This window comes from Equus przewalskii, chromosome 5 (genome assembly GCF_037783145.1).
Source record: "Equus przewalskii isolate Varuska chromosome 5, EquPr2, whole genome shotgun sequence".
NCBI lineage: Eukaryota > Metazoa > Chordata > Mammalia > Perissodactyla > Equidae > Equus > Equus przewalskii.
Window position 1 is genome coordinate 12,681,922 of NC_091835.1, and position 21,028 is coordinate 12,702,949.

The 21,028-nt window shown below is 42.5% G+C and overlaps 1 protein-coding gene and 1 long non-coding RNA gene across 3 annotated transcripts in view; one reads left to right on the plus strand and one right to left on the minus strand.

Annotated features, from left to right (window-relative positions):
* The first annotated feature begins 1,215 nt into the window (after window positions 1–1,215).
* LOC139083460 (uncharacterized) lies at window positions 1,216–6,867 on the plus strand. The gene is made up of 2 exons (XR_011540178.1): window positions 1,216–2,836; window positions 5,196–6,867. It is a non-coding gene; the product is annotated as an uncharacterized lncRNA (long non-coding RNA).
* SERPINE2 (serpin family E member 2) overlaps window positions 3,613–21,028 on the minus strand; it is a 58,401-nt gene continuing 40,985 nt past the window's right edge. For both annotated transcript variants that reach the window (XM_070619954.1, XM_070619955.1), the window contains exons 4-9: window positions 18,494–18,691; window positions 11,473–11,671; window positions 9,708–9,808; window positions 7,725–7,811; window positions 5,228–5,311; window positions 3,613–4,248 (exon numbers count right to left, since the gene is read on the minus strand). In XM_070619954.1, coding sequence (XP_070476055.1) covers window positions 4,211–4,248; window positions 5,228–5,311; window positions 7,725–7,811; window positions 9,708–9,808; window positions 11,473–11,671; window positions 18,494–18,691 — 707 coding nt within the window. In that variant the 3' untranslated portion in view covers window positions 3,613–4,210. The remainder of the gene's footprint in view (window positions 4,249–5,227; window positions 5,312–7,724; window positions 7,812–9,707; window positions 9,809–11,472; window positions 11,672–18,493; window positions 18,692–21,028) is intronic.

The window sequence follows — 21,028 nt, forward strand, 5'->3', positions numbered from 1 at the left end:
ACCAGCTTCTCTGGCTCGCCTCTCCCGGCAGTCACCACTGATCAGTCCTCAAGTGGCGCTTGCTCCTCTCCTGGCTCACAGCAAATCCCTCCCCTGCCTCTTGCGGGTTCTTAGACCCCTTAATATGGGGCTCATGTGGCATTCAGCTTTTCATTATCAGAAAAACAAAGACTTATGGTACAACAGCCACTTCCTTGTGTCTTTGTAAAGTTCTCTTATGATTGGCATTTTTTTCAGGTCACCTGTCATCAAAAGACTCAAAGGCCAATAAGACAAAGAGTTTTCACCTTATTTGGGTCAGTGCCTACTCTTTTTTTGCATTGTGTCTCAGACAGAATTCAAAGTCCTCATCTCATTAAGTGTCAAAAGAGTGACTACTTGTTCTTGGCCTCAGTGTTTCCATTGGTCTACCATTTTGTTTACAAAACTTGCAGCCTGTCTCCTGTCTAAACTCAGTGTGACATCTAATCTATATGATAAATTGTTGGTTCACACATGTCTACATAGCAAATAAAGATTCTGACACCCTGTTCCAACATGTGGGTTTTTTTCCTCACACCACCAATTCTTGGATACCAGATGGGTGTCCTACAATTCAACCCAATTCTGATGCTGAGGAGGGCTCAGGCCCACAAGACTGCCAATCCCAAATCCAGTTGGTGGTTTATGCTGCTGACCAACTGGCTATGAACCAGAGATGCCCACAACTCCCATCCTTGAGTTCAGTTAATTTGCTAGAGCAGCTCACAGAACTCAGAAACATCTTACTAGATCACTGGTTTATTATAAAAGGATATAACTTGGGAACAGCCAGATGGAAGAGATGCACAGGGCAAGGTCTGAGGAAAGGACATGAAGCTTCTGTGTCCTTTCGCAGCACACCACACTCCCCACGTCTGCCCTTATTCACCAACCCAGCTCTCGAAACCCTGTCCTTTTGGAGTTTTTACGGGGGTTGGGGGGGGGCGGGGGGGGGGCGGGGAGGGGGGGCTTCATTACATATGCAGGCTTGATTAAATCATTGGCCATTGATTCAACTTTCAGCCCCTCTCCCCTCCCCAGAGGTCAGGAGGATGGGACTGAAAGTTCCAACCCTCTAACCGCATGGTTGGTTCTCCTGTGGACCAGCCCCCATCCTTGGTGGGGGGGTGGTTCCAAAACTCACCTTATTAACATAACGAAAGACACATTTACCGTTCTCTTCACTTAGGAAATTCCAAGGGTTTTGGGAGTTCTGTGCCTGAAACTGGGATGAAGACCAAATATGTATTTATTATAAATCACACTATCACAGCAAACACGATCTTTTACCACAGGTCTGTAATTTTGGTGGTGATCTCCATATCTTAAATTTATTCCAGTCTACCTCAAGTAAAGGAGTTTCCATAAATTTTATCTTTTTGAAGTTAAGACAAGGCCTACTGACGTGTATCAAATGATAAAAGTTGAATTGTATAAAAATAATAATTTGAGGGGCCGGCGCAGTGGTTACATTCGCACGTTCCACTTTTCGGCAGCCCAGGGTTCACTGGTTCAGATCCCAGGTGTGGACATGGCAAAAGTCATGCTGTGGTAGGTGTCCCACATATAAAGTAGAGGAAGATGGGCATGGATGTTAGCTCAGGGCCAGTCTTCCTCAGCAAAAAGAGGATTGGCAGTAGTTAGCTCAGGGCTAATCTTCCTCAAAAAAAAATAATTTGAGAGGAACTATTTCCCCCAGTCCAGAGACTACAAACAGGTTCTAAAAGTCAGCTAGGGTGAGAATCTAGGTATTGACTGCTGAGGATGGGCTAAAGACAGCAAACTGGAAGGGTCAAGTGAAAAATAGAGGGTCCATAGTCTGGGAACCTTGATATGATTTTTCGACATTTCCAAATTCTTTTTATCATGTATTTGAAATTTTACTATCTAATATATTGAAGAGGCATTAAGAAATGGGACCAGATACATCAAAGTTTAATGTGCCCAATAAAATGTGACCAATTTATATTATAGGGGAGTAGCCTATCTGAATCATACAATAGGGTTATTCTATTAGGCAATATTAGAAAGGCAAACTCTTCTGGTCCTTTCTGGACTGATATGTGCTGGAGTCAAGAGCCCAGGGATCTAGTCTCAGGCCTGCAGCCATTTGAATCTCCTCTCGAACTAAAGCCTACTTGGTTCTACTTCCATATCTTGTGAACACACTTGCAATAGTTAGACACTTTGCTGTGCTAGGATTCTCTCCTTCAAAATTAACTTACTCAGGGAAAGGACATATTTATCACTGTGACCCCTAGTATTTGGTACCCAGTAGGGACTTGAATGAATGAATGAATGAATGGAGTGCATATTCTCAGATTACTGGTAACACTATTCCTATTTTAAACTATTCAAAATAATATAACTGAATGGGATCAGAAAACTGGAGAACCAGTAAAACTGGCTCTAAAAGGCATTAATAACTATACCAGGATGTTTGCTAGAGTACGAGTGGCCTGAGGTAACCCTTCAAAATAATTTTTTGGCATTTACTCTTAAATAAGGGCATGAGTCTCCCCTTCTCCTTTCTTTCTTGGTTAACCACAGTATCCATTGTTAAATAGTCAAAAACAGCAAGGCTCAGCCCACTTGACAAATAGGGATCATAAATGGCAAATTGGTGGAGTGTTCAATGTGAGGTTTTAATGTTTCATTCAAGAGTGACAGTACAGGGGCCAGCGCCGTGTCTGAGTGGTTAAGTTCGTGCGCTCCACTTAGGCAGACGGGTTCACCAGTTCGGATCCTGGTTAGCACTGCTCATCAAGCCATGCTGAGGCAGCGTCTCACAGAGAAGAACTAGAAGGACCTACAAGTATGTACTGGGGGGGCTTCGGAGAGAAAAAAAAGGGGGAGAGAAGTGGAGCTCATGGATTAGAACAAATTTTTTTTAAGTTTTGATAAAAAATGTTTTAAACCATTCTGATTTAGGTGAAACTAACCAAATCTTTAGGAAATTACTGGGGAAAAACCCCAGGCAGATCAAAAATGCTAACATTAGAATTGTGATGAGTTATCCAAAACCAAAAGATAAAAAATCTTATTTCAAAAAATAAACACTCCAGCCTATCACAAAAATGAAACATCCACTGTTCACTCAGATTTCCAAAGTCTATTAGGACCCGACCCGACTTCTTTCTGCACTTGCTACAAATCCCCACCTTTGCTGAGAATACTCGGCCCTCGTTTGTGGGAGTGCAGCTGAGATTAGAGGTGACACTGATTAGAGGCAAGATTTCTCGAGAGTTCCTCCTCTGAGGGGCTCTGCCCCTGGACAAGTGTTGAAACGGACTGATGTTTGCAGGTTCAGAGGCAAAGCGGAGGAAAAGGCCAGGGGTCTGGATGTTCTGCTGTTTACCCTAGTGCAACGGTTTATTGCAAGAGGCTGAAGGACTTTAAAAAGGCTCCATTTCTTTTGTTGTATTTTCAAATAGCAGAGAAGAGGTTTTGTGGTTTTTTTTTTTTTTTTTTTTTTTACTACTCATAACACTTTATTTTTACTTTGTACAAAATACAAAAATGCAAATCCAAAGAGTACAGACCAGTAGTGACAGGCACACTGCACAACAGCAAACCTTGTCTAGCAAGACATTAGTTTTTCAAACTTTATTTTAGTGAATACATGCATTATATAAAACAACAACAACAACAACAAAAACACACAAAGAGGCTAGAGATTTTTCTATTTCTACCCCCAAAATAATGCTTACTATCGAGACTTTGGATAGTAGTCTTTTTTGGGACAAAAAAAAAAATTTAAAAGGCCAATAATACTTTTCTCATAAAAAAGTAAAAGCTACCATAAAATGTCTTTTTTTTTTATCACATTGATTAAATTTCTTCTGAAAAGCCACACATATAAACAAAACAGAACGAAAATCCTGAACTGGACAGTAAATACTCAAGAGGGTTGTTAACCTAGGTGACCACTCAGTAGTTTAAAGAATCTTTTAGACACTTCGAAGCCTTTCCATTCATTTCTCAGTACAGTGTTCCAGCCATCCTGCCCTTTTTTTCCTTGAATACATCCCGTTACAGAAATGCTTGCATCGTTGAGTCTCTGTTCCTAAGAACTAGTTTTGAAAAAGAAAGTAATGTACAAAAATATTTAACAGAACTATGAAAGATGTAGGAAAGGATCTTCATAGCAAAGTAGCCTTTGCTTTGCATGGTTTCTTTTGCATTCTCTTCAGGGTTTGTTTATCTGCCCCATGAATAAGACAGCACCTACAAGATTAAAAGGAAACAATGCATAAGTCTCTAAAAAACAGTCCTTAAAATAAGATGGAACGTATACTTAGGGGAAGGTCTCTAGGCTCTGTTTAACGTAATGCTCCCAGGCAGTGCTATCCAATAGAACTTCCTGCAATGACAGAAATGGTCCACATCTTCATTGTCCAACATGGCAGCCACTAGTCACATGTGGCTACTGAGCCTTTGAAACGTGGCTAGTATGACTGAGAAATTGAATTTTTAATTATACTTCATTTTAATTAATTAAAAAGTTAAAGTTAAATAGCCACGTGTGGCTAGAGGCTCCCATGTTGGACTGTTCTGCTGGGGAGCACACTTATTATGATATTAAAGATGCAGTGAGACCAAAGGATAAGGAGTTATCTTATATCATTGATTCAAAAAAGAGTAAAAGCTAAAATTTATTAGTTTCTACTTTCTTACAACATGAAGCAACCCCTCCACAAAGACAATCTTATTTATCCTCATGATTGTACTAAGTGATAGAAACAATTGTTAGCCTTAAAGATGAAGCTAAGGGACAGATCCAAGTTTGAACCCATGACTCACAGAGCAAGAGCCACTGAATGAACAATTCTCAGGGCATAGCAATAGAGCGGGCTTACGAAGGTTGAAGACAGGTTACCTCCTGCAAAATTTAACTACAGCATTTATTAAAAAAAAAAGATGTCAACAGTGCCCCCAAAGGGTTGCAGAGCTCTCCGTAAGTTAAAAAAACAAAACAAAACAAACCTAAAATCCTGTTGGAGTTTAAAAGATTCCCCAACATAGTTTGTAAACACAGCCTTGAATTTCCTCTCTTCAAGGTGGGTGCTCATATTATTCAAAGTGTTTGCAATTGTTGACACAAGGGAAACGAATTAAGAACAGCACTGTTGGGTCTAACTATGATTGCCATATACCTTTCTGAACTCTAACAGCTACTGAACAGTCAAAGAAGAGACTCACTTACCCGTCGGATTATGTCGGATGAAAAAGAGAAAAGGTCTGTCTACTATAAACCAGGGAGGCGACGACCGTGCGATTAAAATGGCAGCTATGGGGAGAAAAGGAGAATGCGTTGAGGCCAGCAAGGCAGCTGACTGGTTGGATCTTTGATGCTGGACACACTTAGTTCCTGTCCCGTAGGCTGGCCATGTTATGCCAGGTCCAGTGGTCACCATTCACTGAACATCTACCACAGGCCAGGCCATTTACATTTACTGTCTCATTTAGTCTGTACAAGCACCAGCTTCTGTAATCAGTGCGCTTACTCCTCGTAGGGTTTTTACGAGGATTAAGTGACATAAAAGCTCTTACAATCTCAGAACGATATTTGCCACTTAATAAACACCCAATGCATCGTCACTTTTCTTACTAGCTGTTTTTCATTCATACCATCCACCTAGCTGAGGAAGGGTCCCTGGGCCTTTTAGCCCATCCAAATCCCTCTGGACATCAAGGCCCAGCTCACTTCTCAGCCATTTTGTCTGTGGCTTCTCCTTTGGCGCATCATCTAGATTTTCTTTGCACTGGCAGTGTAGACCACTCATTTGGGACCAACTACCTTATGTTGCTGTTCAACTCATCTGGTGTAGACACTGGACTTAGAAAGCAAACTTCTTTAGGCTCTTGGTCTTAGACATACGTACTCTGCCCTGCTTCCCAAAAGTGCTTTGACTTAACAAACCCATGAGAAGGCCATGCAGGAGGGCAGGTGTCAGGCATAAGTGCCCCATGCTTGCTGCAATGGCCCAGGCTGCTTGCTCAAACCCCGAGAGAGTAATAACGACTTAGGCTTGATGTTACAAAGGAAACACCTGCAGCCATGCTGGGGTAAACCACTCAACCAATCCAAGGTTGTTAAAAAGAAATCAATAGTTGGCAGGGGTTATGGACTGAACTGTACACCCTCCAGATGCGTAGAAGCCCTAACCCCCGGTGTGAGTACATTTGGACATAAAGCTTTAAGGAGCGATTTCAGTTTAAATGAGGTCATGCAGGCAGGGTCCTAATGCAATAGAACTGGTGTCCTTTGAAGAAGAGAGGAGACAGCAGGGATGTGCGCTCACAGAGAGAAGGCCATGTGAGGACACAGTGAGAAGACGGCCATCTGCCAGCCAAGGAGAGAGGCCTCAGGAGAAGCCAAACCTGCCAAACCCTTGAACTTGGACTTCCAGCCTCCAGAACTGTGAGAAATAAATTCCTGTTGCTTAAGCCACCCAGCCTGTGGTACCTTGTAATGGCAGCCCCAGCAGACTAACCCAGCAGGGCTGGCTTCCTGGGCATGTGTCCTGGGCAGTCACTCAGGGCCCCACAGTCCCAAGGGCCCTACAGTTGGTTTAGCGCTCTGCTGTTGCTGTCTTGAAACTCTTAATAAGTTTTGAATAGGGGCTCCATATCTTCATTTTACAGAGGGCCCTGCAAATGATCTAGCCAGTCCCGACAGCTATACTAGTTAGCAAAATTGGTCAATAACTTTGGCAAAATTTAGATGTCACGAATAACTACCTAGAAAAGACAAAAAGCATTAAAAAAAATTCCAAGCCCTCTTATTCTAGATCTTTGTTTTAAATGCCATTTTAAAGGAATAAAAATTAAATGTTTATTTTAGAGAGGCAATAAAGTGTCTGTTGAGAGTATAAATGGTACCTTTTAATGACCAGAAATATTTGACCCAGTTACAAGGGTAGCTAAAATATTCACTTTATGAGTTCACAGAGTTTAGCCATATCTATTCATCCAATCTCATATGGATAATTAAGGGGTAAAAAAAAAAAATCAGTCTAAGATTGTTCTATTTTCCCCTTCATCGTATAAGCCACCGAGGAGAAAGCAGACGTACCAATTATTAAGGAAGGTGGCATGGCAATCCTGCAGTCATTTTATAGTTGCTAATCCTTCACTTTATTCTAGATAGACCTGACTGGCTATTTTCCTATCTTATGCTCTTATTGTATGTTTCAATCTAAAGACTGGTCTTTTCTGCCAATAAGAAGCCAGAATGTGCTTTAGCCTCCCAAGAACAGGGGTCAGCAAACTGCCATCCTCAGGCCAAGACTGAGGGGTCAGATCCTATTTCTACAAGTAAAGTTTCATTGGAACACACCCATTTGCTTGTACTGCCTATGCTGCTTTCACGCTACAGCAGGAGAATTGAGAAGCTGCGATGGACACTTCATGGCCTACAAAGTAGAAAATATATACTATCTGGCTCTTTACAGAAAAAGTTTGCTGACTTCTGTCCTAGAGGAATTTCTCACTGAAGTGCATTCCTTAATGAAACGGACTCTGAGCTTTGAGGACACAGGTCCTCAGTCTGTCTAAATTCACCACTGTCTCCCAAGGGTAGACTCACAGGGCCTGGCTGGAAATAGGGCTCACTATGTATTTGCTCAGTTGGTGAATGAACCAGAACATGCTTGCTCCCCTACACCAGAGCCAGCCCTGCCGTGTGACCCAGGGCTTACTTGTTGCTGCTGAAGCTTTGGTTCCATCTTCACTGACTTCAATTTTTGCTTTTTGCAAGATGTGAGAAACATGAAGGTTTTCTGATCCTGTTTCCAGAAAACAAAACAGAAACAGCATTTGTTTGATAGGCCAGCTACATGTTTGGTTGCAGAAGTAACCTCAAAGCCACGGCAAATTCCAATTCTTAAAAGGTGTTAGGAGAAGCGACCTCTTATGGTCCCATGATTGAAGGCTGTAGGATGACTGTCACCTGCAGTGAATTTCACCCTCTGCTAAGTGAACGGTGATGTCACTTCAGAGGAGGGAGTCCCAGACCCCATATGTTAGTGCCTCTATCATTTCAACTCTGATCACTAAGAATTTTATTTAAAAGAATATAAAAAGAGCAGAGCTTTAAAAAGGAAGACTAGTTTTCCAGAAGCAGCAAGCCAACAATACTATTTCTCAGTTACAAAATGTCAGGTCGCGAAAGGATTTCAGATGGCATTTACAGATGGAGAAACTGAGGCCCCGAGTGTTAAGAAATCTGCCCTCAAATCACATGGCTAGTTAGTGGCAGAGTAAGTGCTGGCTTGTCACAACAGAGGCCACTCATCTGTTCTGGGCTGTTAGTGAGAGAAGAGTCTCGAGTTCAGACAGTTGTGGAGGGCGGGACTCAGAAACGCAGCTGTGCCTCTGGGGCCTTCTAGGGAATTCACTTCTCAGCAAATCCTCACCACTCAAGCAATACCCCCTGCATGCAGCTTGCAGGGAGAATGCAAACGGAACTTAATGTTAGCCTTGACGGGACAAAGCTCTGGAGGCAAAGGGAAAAAGTGCTTTTTGTGTCGTCTGGTTTTATATTGCACTGATGCTCAGCTCTACTATTACCGATGGTGAATGAGTCACCTTTGCAGGGCCCAAGTCACCTGCAGGGTTAAACAGAACATCTCAGGAGAACTTCCCGTGCCTGGTCCTCCCTCTGAACACCTGTGAACTCCCTGGGAACACTACCTATTTAGTCTTTAGGCTACAGAGGATAACCGGAAGCAGAAAGTGCAGGTTAAAACAGTGCTTCTTGAACTTCATGGGGCTGAGGAATCGTGTTAAAATGGATTCTGATTCAGTAGGTCTGGGTCAAACCCAAGACCACACATTTCAAACAAGCTCCAGGGGATGCGAATGCTGCTGGACAGGGGATGAGAGTTTGATTAGCAGAGGATGAGAGTACCAGAACATCCATGGAGCGGCAATTTCACGAGGGGCGTCGTGTTTATGCCCAGGACGACACTTGGGTGTTCACCCACAGGCAACTGAGGTTGGTAAGGAATTAATTTCTTATCACTAAAGGTGAATATTACAAAATGGAGTACAAATAAAGTTTAAGTCATGATTTTCTTTGCAGGAGGTTGCTGTGGTCTCAATGAAAAAGATGAGGGACTGATCATTCAAAATAACCCTAGGAAAAGGCACATATGTTGGCAAATGAGCGGCTGTACTACTAGCTGTGTCCCAGATGCTTTGGCAAAAAAATGTTCTAATCAGACTCCTTTGAATTTATATTATTTCAAATTAATGAGCATGAAATGGCAAAACACATTCTGGATATAGCGCATGCCTGCTGTTTGATGGAAGTAAGCAAGTATCTGAGAGCTTAAAAATCTTGATTTTTCAAACACAGGGGAAAAGTCTGCATTTGGAAAAAGAGACTAATATCTAATTAAGAGCCAAATTTTGGGGTAATAGAGAAAATACATGAAATGCTTCTTTGTGTGGAGTCAATTGGGCTTCCCGTGAAATGTACCTGTGAAATGTAGAGATGAATGACATGCTGATTTAAATGGTTAAGGATCAAGAGCAGCATTTGGTGATATAGCAAATTAAATCGTGGAGAGTTTTAGGGCAATGCATTCCTAATTTTGACCTTTTCTTTCAGAACAAATCGGAAACTCAGTTTGTAACATAATCTTTAAGTTTAAGAACAAATTTGAAATTGAACGTACTTGTTATTTTTGCAAAATTTGCCTTTGATGGCTCAAACATCTCGGTGATGCCAAGAACTTTCAGCGGCTCCTTCAAATCTGTCTGTGCTACAGCTGTGAACCTAGCATGAGAGCAGAAAACAGAGAGGAAAATCATTAAACTGTAAATGATATAATCAGTGCCAGTGGGAACATGTTCACAAAGATTCTTTTTTAAGTATGCTCGGAACACCAAGCTAAATTGTAATCCCAAGATTCAAGGACCAGGTAAGTAGAGAACAACTCATTTCTCAGATACTTAGCTGGCAAAGTGAGCAGCACTTTGAGTAGTAAGAGCAAGTAGGAACATTTTCCACCTCACGGGCAACAGGCTCCCCATTCCAGCACCTAGGAAGATCTACGGAAGCACCTCCTCTTATTAACAGGGAGATGCAGGGTGTTGACAAGTGTCTGGGATTCTGGAATATCCGCAGTTCTTCCCCACGTCCAAGCAAAGAGCCATCACCTTGGCTGCTGAAAGAACCACTATCCTTACTGGGATTGGGAATGGTCAAAAGAGAGGAGATACATTCCTGCCAGTTCATGTTGGGATTCTGAAAGCATCTATTAAAACAGAGGCAAACATTAGGAGTAGGTGGCATGGTGTTATATGCGGGTGTTATATGGGTTTCTTGATATCTGTAGGCTATCTGGCCTTACAGCTGTACATATGTAAAAGTCAGTCATTAACCCTGTCATCAGAGGATGTTTTACTAGATTTTATCACATCCTGTGGGAGAGCAACAAAGCCAAGGGAGTGTATTCTCATCACAGATGGGCTATAATAAGGGTAATTTACCATTATAATTGTAATTTACCTACAATGTCACGATCTTATTCATTTATATCAAGCATTGCCTATGTGAAGGCTTATTTTACAATAAAAAATAATCTTGGGAGGATTACTAATACTTATTATGAATGTACACCTCTAATTACTTAACTCAGTGACTGGAGAATTAACAGCTATTAGAATAGGAGGTATCTCCACCTCCACTGAGGGTAGTGAACAGCCCTGGATACTGGCAGAAAGGTTGAAAAGTTCATAGAAAGGGGACATTCCTTGCCTCCTTCACAGATCTGGGCAAGGCATTCTCTGACCTGTGAGAAAACTGAGGATTCGGACAGAATTTGGGATTAGTTTTCCCTTAGTTTCAGGTCATAACAGCTCAAATTCCATCTGGATTATACTTTTAGGGAATAAAAGTATCTATGGGCAGAAAGACTGCCCTAGATTCTAATGCAAGAATTCTACTGGGTGGTTTCAACATATTTCCTTACCACCCAGCTTTTGGACCTCAGTCTTCAGCAACTCCCAGCTAAAACTTAAGAAGTAACAAAAATAAAACTCCTTATCAAAATGTGAGGAGTGCTACTAAACTTTATTGTACTTTCCCCATATTATAGGATGATACGCATGTGTTTTTCAGTCTTTTGAACAGAGGGAGGTGTGTTAAAAGCCCTTGCAGTGGCACGGGAGCTTGTGGTCCTGTGGTGGCTCAGAGGCCAGGCTGCCTTCTCTCCTTCCCCCTTATCATTATCCTGCCATATAAGAGGCACAGGGATTGGGGAAAAAAAGCTTTTACAAAAGCACAGCCTGGTATTCCCACCATGCAATTTCTGCAAAATAAAATGGGCTTCACGATGCGCCATGTTGTAGCCTCATGTGGTCTGGTATCTGACACAGCTGCTCCCAGGGACTGAGCATCCCCCCTTGTGTTCTCTTTCAGGGAAAGGGGCTACTTACTTGGGCAGGATGACCTGCACCCTCTTGGGCACCATGGTGCTCATCCAGCTGTCTATGGTCTTGGTGCTGATGTGAGGGATGATGGCAGAGAGGGGCGTGGAGCTCTCCGTGGGCAGTGCGATCAGCATGCTGATGCTCTCCCCGTGGTAGGGCAGTTCGATGAAGTTGTACCATAAATCACTGGGGGTGCTTGTAGACCCTAAAGAAATCAGAGGCAGGTTCAGTGTATCCTTGATGACTTCCAGAAGTGGCATGAGTGGTTTCTGATCACCAGGTAGCTTGAGAGGGAAGACAGAAACTCAGTTAGAAAACTTCCCTTTTCCAAGTAATGCTTCCTTAGAAGGACAACGAAAAGGATAATTATTTTCTTCCTTCTTGGCAAAGAATTCCCTTTTTTCAGTCTAGACATGTCAACAGAATGCCTTTGGGTGTCACTAAATTTACATTAATTCTTTTGAGTAGAATTTAAGTAGATCATAAGGCTTAGAATACAGTGCTCTGCAAGAAGTTGACCCTTAGCATATGAATAAAGGAATGAATTTGAGCTGCCTTAGTGTAATTCTTTTGGCTGAGCCTATGTGTGCTACTGAAAAGAGGGGATAAACAGCATCCATGCGCTAGGCTCATGTCAACCACTCAACACACTTAGAATCTACAGCGCCCCACGAGGTCAGCAGCCCCATTTTACAGTTGGGGAGCTACAATTACAGAAATTAACTAACTTGCCAAGGGACACATGGCTAAGAAGTGGAGTGCTTGGACTCTGGCTCAGTATGCTAACACCAAAGATGATCTTCCTACTTCACTAGCCTGACTCCCTGCTCAGTCTTCACCCATTTCAGTAACTCTCACTAGGGCTTTTAGACACTTTATGGTACCTGTGCATACTAATGAACACCCAAGAAGGCTTTAGACCAGCATTTCTGAAAATGTTGGTTGTCTAGAGAACACACAACCTGCAAGATGCTCTGTCGACAAAAGAGATTCCATATCACAGCAAGTTTAGGAAGCACCGGACACTTGATGCTTCTTGCAGATTCATAGACACCAGCGCTATAAAGGCTCTGAGACATTCGGAAGTAAAGAACTGTTTAATTCTAGTTATCCCCAGGTTTCCCAAACTAATGTGATCAGAGAGCCCTTTGATCCCAGGTAAAATAGTCAAAACATTTAGCAACTGAGCATCACAGCTGAGCACTCTTGATTAGGGTGGGTGAAAGCACAGTCCTGAAGGGCACCGGCCAGGAGCCTGGTGCATGGATACGGGGCCCAGAGAGGCTATCAACTCCCCGGGGAGAGTCTTCACCAAGCTTGCCTTAGGATCCTGTGAACCCTTTCCACAAGGCATGAAATAGTTATAAAAATTAACTAGGTGACTAGAAGACCAGCATTTCCAGATTTATGGTGGATTTCTGAAATGTTTTATTAAACACTTTAAACTTTTTAAGAACTTGGGGACCTTGGTGAGGTTACTTAACCTCTGGGTGCCTGCTAGTATGGAGAATGGAGATTTCAGGGATATTATTAAAAGTGTGCAGCACACAGGGCTGTTGTGATGATTAAATGAGAAAAATATGTAAGGTATTTAGCAGGGCCTGGCCCATGGTGGGGCCCAAGAATGTTGGCTCCTTCCTTGTCCTCCTCTGAATGAACTAGAAAGACAACATATTTAAGAAAGAGAGAGGGGCTGGCCAAGGGCGCAGTGGTTAATCGCGCACGTTCCGCTTCTCCGTGGCCTGGGGTTCACTGGTTTGGATCCTGGGTGCAGACATGGCACCACTTGGCACGCCATGCTGTGGTAGGCGTCCCACATATAAAGTAGAGGAAGATGGCCACGGATGTCAGCTCAGGGCCAGTCTTCCTGAGCAAAAAGAGGAGGATTGGCAGTAGTTTAGCTCAGGGCTAATCTTCCTCAAAAAAAAAAAAGAGAGAAAAGAGAGAGTGAGTTTCTCTCATGATTTTCATTTCTCTTCTCTTTGGCGACAACTTTTGCCAACCACTGCATGACAGGGGGAACTTCAATAAGCCTGTTCCCCAAAGATGGGGGTTGGGAGGGAGGGACTGAAGACAGAGAGAGAGAGACGGTGAATTTTGTTACATAATGAACACAGTATAAAATATGATAAAAATAATGAAGCTATCAGGATATATGACACTACAGGACGACATGACAGTTTCCTCTTAAGGAAGAAACTGTGGGCGATGGGTGGAGAGCTCGGTGTATACTGCTCCATGTTGTCCCACTGGCCGGCAGGCTGCTCAGGAACCCAGGCAGCCGGCCCAGAGCAGGACATATGTGCACACTCCCTCTGGCCTGGTTCCGTCTTGGGGCTGCCTCAGAATCAAGGATAGGACTCTTCGACTTTACCTTTACCCTGCATGATAAAATGGTCTCAGTAGATACTAAAAAATCAATGGGAAAGTCAGAAAAAATATCACTTCCTAATGAGCCCTTTAATCCTCAAAGAAAACATCAGGTCCTTCTCTGGCAGAGCTAATCTTTAGAAACTGTGGAATTTGGGAAGTGGTTAATAAACGATTACTCCAAGGCATGAAAGAAGGACCTGGAGGCATTCGTTAGCTGTGAACTAGAAGTGTTTACTGTTCCGATAAGAAGGATGGGGTTATAAATCATGAAAAATTATGAGCTGGGCTGTTTGAGGTCGGGGGACAGCCTCTGTTTCCACCAGTTCATCCTCCTTGACTGGATGCATTGACTGCTCGGTAATATGGATAACTGCTAGCCATTTTGCACCCAGCCACTGTCAACTTTCCCCCAAACCCTCTGCACTTCAGCCTACAATACAGACTACTACATGCAGTAGATCTATTTTTTTTTTCCAAATATATATTTCAGTTTCTACTGAAGGATAGGCTGAACAGTTCCTTAAGAGCTTAGGCAATCCATAAAGCGACTTGAAGTAGGAAGTAATTAGACTTTTATCTTTAAGTTTTGCTGTGATGAAACATTCAAAATATTCTTTCTGATTCTACAGGCTGAGAAGAGCTCTTGACATTTCCCTGAGCCTAGTCATTGCCTCCTGTGTAGGACTTGAAGTAGGAATGATGGGCTTTCAGAAAGAACGGATCATGCCCACCCTGCTGCTTAAAGAAAGTTCTAAATCTTCTCCATATTTTTAATACTTGATTCTTTGCCTATCATTTCTCATTAAAGGTTTTGCTGATCACCATTCATCTAGGAGAAAAGACTTCTTTTCCCCTTTTCATCTCTTTCCTTCTTTTTAGAATGAGCGAACCCGCTTCATTCACATTTTTATGTACTCCAGAAATCAATCTTGTTAAAGAATATTCAGTCTACTTCCCAGACGTTAAAGAATGGAGAGCCTGGGGCAGGCTTAATCAGCTGCGAGAGTAATGGTGCCATTTGCTGAGCTAAGGAACACAAGGGTGGTGGGAGGGAACAAGACTGGCGAGGGCAATAACACAGTTATCCATGGAACTAGAACTTACTAACAACCAAGCAGAGAAGTAACATGGATGGGTGGGTAGGTATGCGCTGGAAGCTCAGAGGAGAGTGGAAGCTGAAAATATACTGTATATTCATATATATCTCTCTGCATCTGGAATTCCTTATGGGCCTTTTCAGAATAAAAAAGGCTCTCAAGTCTATTCGTAACCATAAAAACAAAATTTGTAACAATTTGGACTCAGCAATTTCTCTTCAAGGAAATTAGCTTTATAAGTTCTGACACGGTATCTAAAAATTTATGTATGAGAATGCTCACTGAAGTGTTTATTATGGGAAAAAAGTAAATGGCTACCCATAGGATATTATGATACATTTATAACAGGGAATATTATGCAGCTGATAAAAGGATCAAGTAGATCCACATAAATTGATATAAAACGTTTTCCATGATATACTGTCTAATGAATAAAGCAGATTATAGAACCAAAATTACAGTGTAATCCTACTTATGCAAAAACGTTTCACAGACATATTTCATCTATCCATAGAACATATATGGATGTGTCTATCCATAGCACATATACCTAGGACTTAATAAGGGTATTCATGCTGGGAAATGAGATTACAGGGGACCATTTACTTTCTTCCTTATATACTGTTGTATACGAGGGTTTTGCAATGAGCATGAAATATACTTTTACTAAAAAAAAATCTTAAGCCTTTTTTTCTAATAGAAAAGTTTCTATCCTCAAGGTGCTTCTATTTTATGGGATGTTAAGTCAGAACAGTTTTCCTCTTTAATTTTTCACCCTCTCTCCTTAATATTACTAAGTGAATCTTCTGATGACATCTTGGAGGAAAAGTAAGGAAGAGAGACAAGTGGAAAGGCGATGTTTCGGCAGAGTGACCAAGAACAGTGAGGCTTGGTGAGGCCCAGGAAACCTTCGACAGGTGGCACTGGAGGCTGTGTGAGTGAGTTTGGGCAGAGCAGGTGGTGCTTCCCGGCAGCCTGGCCCACCTCAGCTGGGACTGCCTATCCATAAGCCCTGGTGGTCGTGTTGGCCAGACTGTGACGAGACAGGTGGAAAATGGGTGACCAGCTAAGCGGTCTGCAGTCATGAAAACGAATGCCCGCTTGGACCCACCACAGACGGCTGTGCTTCCTCACAGCCCCAACAAGACAAGCTGTCCTGCTGCCCAAAGTGGGAAACCAGGGACCATACGACACCCTCGTCCTCTGCCACATGGCCAGTGAAAGGAGCTGGGTGCCAATTCCCATTATCAGGAAGACCAGCTGACAGGCAAGAAAGGAGAGCAAGAAGGACGACACCAAACTGTTGACCATTTGCTTGAGAGGGAATGAGAATGGTGCAGAGAAGGAGACTTCCACATTCTGCTCTGAATTCAGAACAGCCGAATTCAACAGGAAATGGACGGGACACCAAATTCGGTCATTTAAGTGGAGTTTAAGAAGGAAATTATAAAGCATGGGTAGAGCACAGAGATACCATTAAGGACAGTACCCTGGGCTACAAACACGATGATCATCCTTAGGCTGGGAGGGGTGAGGGGAGGCAATGGTGACCCAGAGAGAAGAGCTCGTGGGCACACCGTGCTGGTAGGAGCTGAGACCTTTGGTGGAGGATGCAGTGGCCCTGGTGACTTCAGAGAGAGGGCAGGGAAGTCAATGTCCCAACCCATCTCCACCCTTACCCCATCACCTGCTGGTTCATCCCACTAGCCAACCCAAGATGATGCCAGAGGGCAAGGGAGCCCACTGATGCCGCCTCCTGGGGGCTCAGAACAGGGTGGAAGAGGGTAGAGAAGGGAGGGCACGAAGCAGGGGAGGTGGAGGAAGATAGCCAGCACAGCGTAGTTCTGTAGACTTTGAATCTTTGATGATAAGAATGGATTTGTGCATGACTTTTTATAAAACACACATGTATATATTCTAAGACACATCAGTTCTTAATTGAAGAGCTACCCGGAGATGTAACTCCGTCTCCGAGAACATCCTATATGCTCAAGCATGTTACATTCCTATAAAAACAAACATTTTAATCTTTCAGGGAAATGTCTACGAAATCCTTGCATTTTAATCCTTAACTACTGACTTGTCTATTTTTCAGCAACAGAAATATACAGTAATTGAGGCCCCTTCATTTTTTCTTTTATTAGAATGCAGAAAGGGTACAAAGATTGACTGAAAATAAAATAGCTTTGCTTTGGATATGAGCTGGGGACCATGCTGGCATTGTGATGAAGTCTTCCTGGGCAATACAACCTGAGAAGGACTTATGGGCAAAAAGAGCCTTTTATTATTTTCAGTTCCTTAGCACGATACCGTTCCACAGGATTTTTAAATACCTATTATCTTTTAAAAGAATTTTATTGAGTGAATGACAAAATTTTACCCAGAAGCTTGAGCTTGATGAATGACAAGCAAGAAGGAAAGTGACTGTTCATTGTGTACCTCACCTGAGCCGTCCCTTAATTTGAAAAATCAGGCAGCTGGCAAAATGGTGAACAGTGCTTACATTTTTCTTAAAAAAAACTGAACATATATTTCGCAAAGGTAATAACTTGGGACAGACACGTCCAGATAGAGACTGGAGACAGAAAGGCTAGCTTACACAGGAAAAAGATTAACTTATATCAGAGCACAAGTGCTTCAAATGAAACCAGGTTGAAAAAACAGTCGCCAGACTTAGTTATCTATGCTGTGTCAACGGTAACAGGGATGGGTCATTATTTTTCCCGATTATAAAACTGATACATGCTTATTTCAAAAAATTTCAAATTCAAATAAAGAAAAATAATCATTGGAAATACTATTACTGTTAACATTTTACTGAACATCCTCCAAGGCATGTCTCCACAGACGTATGAATATATGGAAAGTATTTTACGTAAATGAGATGAATCAGCATCTGCTGTTCTGTAACTTGTTTTCTGAAATCAACCATATATTGTGTGATCTTTCTACTTATGTAAATCTAAACCTAATTATCATGTGTGTTCCACTGTATGTACATATCTGGCTTCTGTTTATTTGCTGGTGTTTGATTATCTTCATGATATAAATTCCCGGTATGGGACTGATGGGGAAGGGTTCCCCGGAAGTCCCCCAGACCAGGGCTCTCCCCACCACCAGTGTTCAGGGCGCTCCCTCCCTCTGACACCAGAGCCACGACTGGGTTTTGTCGATCTCTGTGATTTTTGCTAATCTGGTAAATGGAAAAGCAATCTAATTTTTCCTTTTATTTTTAATTTGGTAATATAAGATTGCTAATGATGAGTTGATAATGCTTCTATATATTTAACGCCCACTGACATTTCTTATTTTGAACTGTCCTTTCATCTTTAAATTTTCAACCTGAAAGTCTGTATGTGTTATATATTAATACATAACCTTTCTCAGTAATACAAAGACTTACCCGTGAGCTTTTAAAAAACCCTGCCCCTCCAGCCCCTGCCCTCCCCTTATTAAAAAATTGAAAGTCAGATTCACGCTTGAACGAGTGAAAGCACTCAGGGGCCTTTCTGCGGCTGGCACATTCTAGAACGGAGCCTCGCCAGGCGGGAACTTACCGCAGCGGAACACGGAGAGCTGGGCGAGCATCGGCACTTGATAGGACTTCCCGTCAGCGGCCACGAATGTTCGCTTCTTTGTGTTCTCAGGCTGAAACCGAGATTTCCACAAACCCTTAAAATACACCGCATTGACCAGGACCAGTCTGGTGAGCACACCGTCGATAAGATCTGGGGACAGCAGGTTGTCGATCATACCTGTGAAGTCAAAGAACAAACAAGGAAGAAACTCAGGACTGGCGGTCTGTTTGAGGGCAAGAGGCAGCTGTTGGATCACACAGAATGAAAAATCAGAGGCTGGGGCCGCCCCGTGGTTGAGTGGTTAAGTTCGTGTGCTCTGTTCCAGTGGCCTAGGGTTTGCTGGTTTGGATGCTGGGCACAAACCTATGCAGTGCTCATCAAGCCACACTGAGGCAGCATCCCACACAGAAGAACTAGAAGGACTTACAACTAGAATACACAACGATGTACTGGGGCTCTGGGGAGAAAAAACAAAAGTGGAAGATTGGCAACAGACGTTAACTCAGGGCCAATCTTCCTCACCAAAAAATAAAGGAAAAAAATTGATTTCTAAAAAAAAAAATCAGAGGAATTTTTAAAAGATTAAAAACGAAACTTTTACAACACCCTTTTGTACCTTATAATTTTTTTCCTCACTAAAAATTAAAGCTGAAAATAAGTTAAAAATCAGAGAACCAGAAAAGACTTTAGAGATCTTCTATTTAGGCGTTAACAAACTTTTCACCAAGAAATTCTTTTATAACTAATTCCCTAGAAACCCCATGTTTTAGAAAATTCTACTCATCCAAGTAAGCTGTAATTAATTAATAATTAATTTCCCTATTTTTGCTAATCACGGACATGTATGACTGCCAGTGAGGGGTTTTGGTCAGCACAAGAAAAAGCAGTTGCTGTTTTGTTTTTAACCACTGGGTTGATTGAATCCCAGTGAAAACTAAATGAACGCTTCAGCCTGTGCAAAGATACCAAAGGTAAATGCTTAATTTCTCCTAAGATTTTAGGAATGTTGAGCATTAGTTTGGAATCCCTGGTTATCAGAAGACCTCATGGCTAAAGGAGAGTTGAAACTAAAACCGGTATCTATATTTATGGGTCAGCCATTGAGCTCGGTGCAAATATTACAGAGACAAAAAGAAATGGAGACAGTCCTAGAAGAACTCCTAATTGTGAAGGAAAACGCTCTTCACAAGATGTTGGGGGTGGTCCATCCTGTTTGTGTCGGGAGGAAAGGAGCAAGTACAACTGCTAGAGTTTCACGATGCTCTTGTGAAGTCACGAAGACCCTTCTGAAGTGCCGTCTGTGCCTGAAGCTTTGGTTTTTCATTTAGTTTTCTTTTGCTCAGTGTTTGCAGGTTCAGCTGTGTGGGTGTGTAAAGAGCGATCACCAATACACAAAGCTATTAAAAATGAGTTCAATGTAGCTTTTAGCCCAGGCATATTAAAAAAAGTAGTGCATAATACAAATGCAAGTTGTAAGACATTAAATGGTGAAAGTAAAAACAATGGTTTCTGAAGAAGCAAGAATGTCTATTTCAGCAGAGAGAGCTTTACGTCCTTTTAAATGATGCTCTAGAAGATTCTGATGTACAATAAACAAACGTTTAAATAAGTCACGGTAAAAGAAAAAAAAAAAACAAAAAAAACCCGGCACATCAGGGGGTTCCCCTGAGCCACAGGGTGCTGAGTAAGGCAGTTTCATCAATGCTCGTTAGTTCCACAAGGGGGCACCAACGCCATCTTACAGCGAGATCTGGAAGGAAAATACACAAGCTATAAATAGCCATCATTCAGTCAGTACAAGGCGGGCCTCTGCCAAGAGGAAGTTAGAACTCTGTGCGCCAGCGATAGCAAGCTCCTTAGCGTTGATTCCTCAATAGTGAATGTTTCTTGCCTTTGCTGGGAACACTACCCAATCCAACCCTTACTTGCCTTTGATACATAGCTCAGTGGTCCTCTGCCTCCTCTGACCCTCCTCCCGACCTCCCAGAAGTTTCCAAAAAGCCCAATGCTCAGCACAACCACTACACCGTGGTATTTTATTCTAGCCAAATTTAAGGTGTCTGTCTCCCCCAACGGAACCATGAACTGCACAGGAGCAAAGACCCTGTCATTCATTTTTCTGTCATGCCTAGCTCTATGTTCAGCATACAGTCAGTCCTCACCAAGTGTCTGAAGAAATCTCTTCAGCCCTGTTTTTCTGCAGTAAATAAAGCCTCTGGTTGCCACTGGTAGGACTAAGATATAATAAGGAAGCATGAAGAAATAAAAATAGAGGGGAGAGAAAGGTACGAAGTGAATAGTTTAGAGGCAAGGAGGCACATGGGGGAACTGCCATCAATGACTGCCATAAATATGCATCCATCATCCACCCACTCACCCACCCACCCACTCACCCACCCACCCATCCAGCCACCCACCCATCCACCCAACCCATCCATCCACCCAACCATCCATCTATCCACCCATCCATCCATCCATCCACTCACCCATCCATCCACCCACCCATTGGTGGAT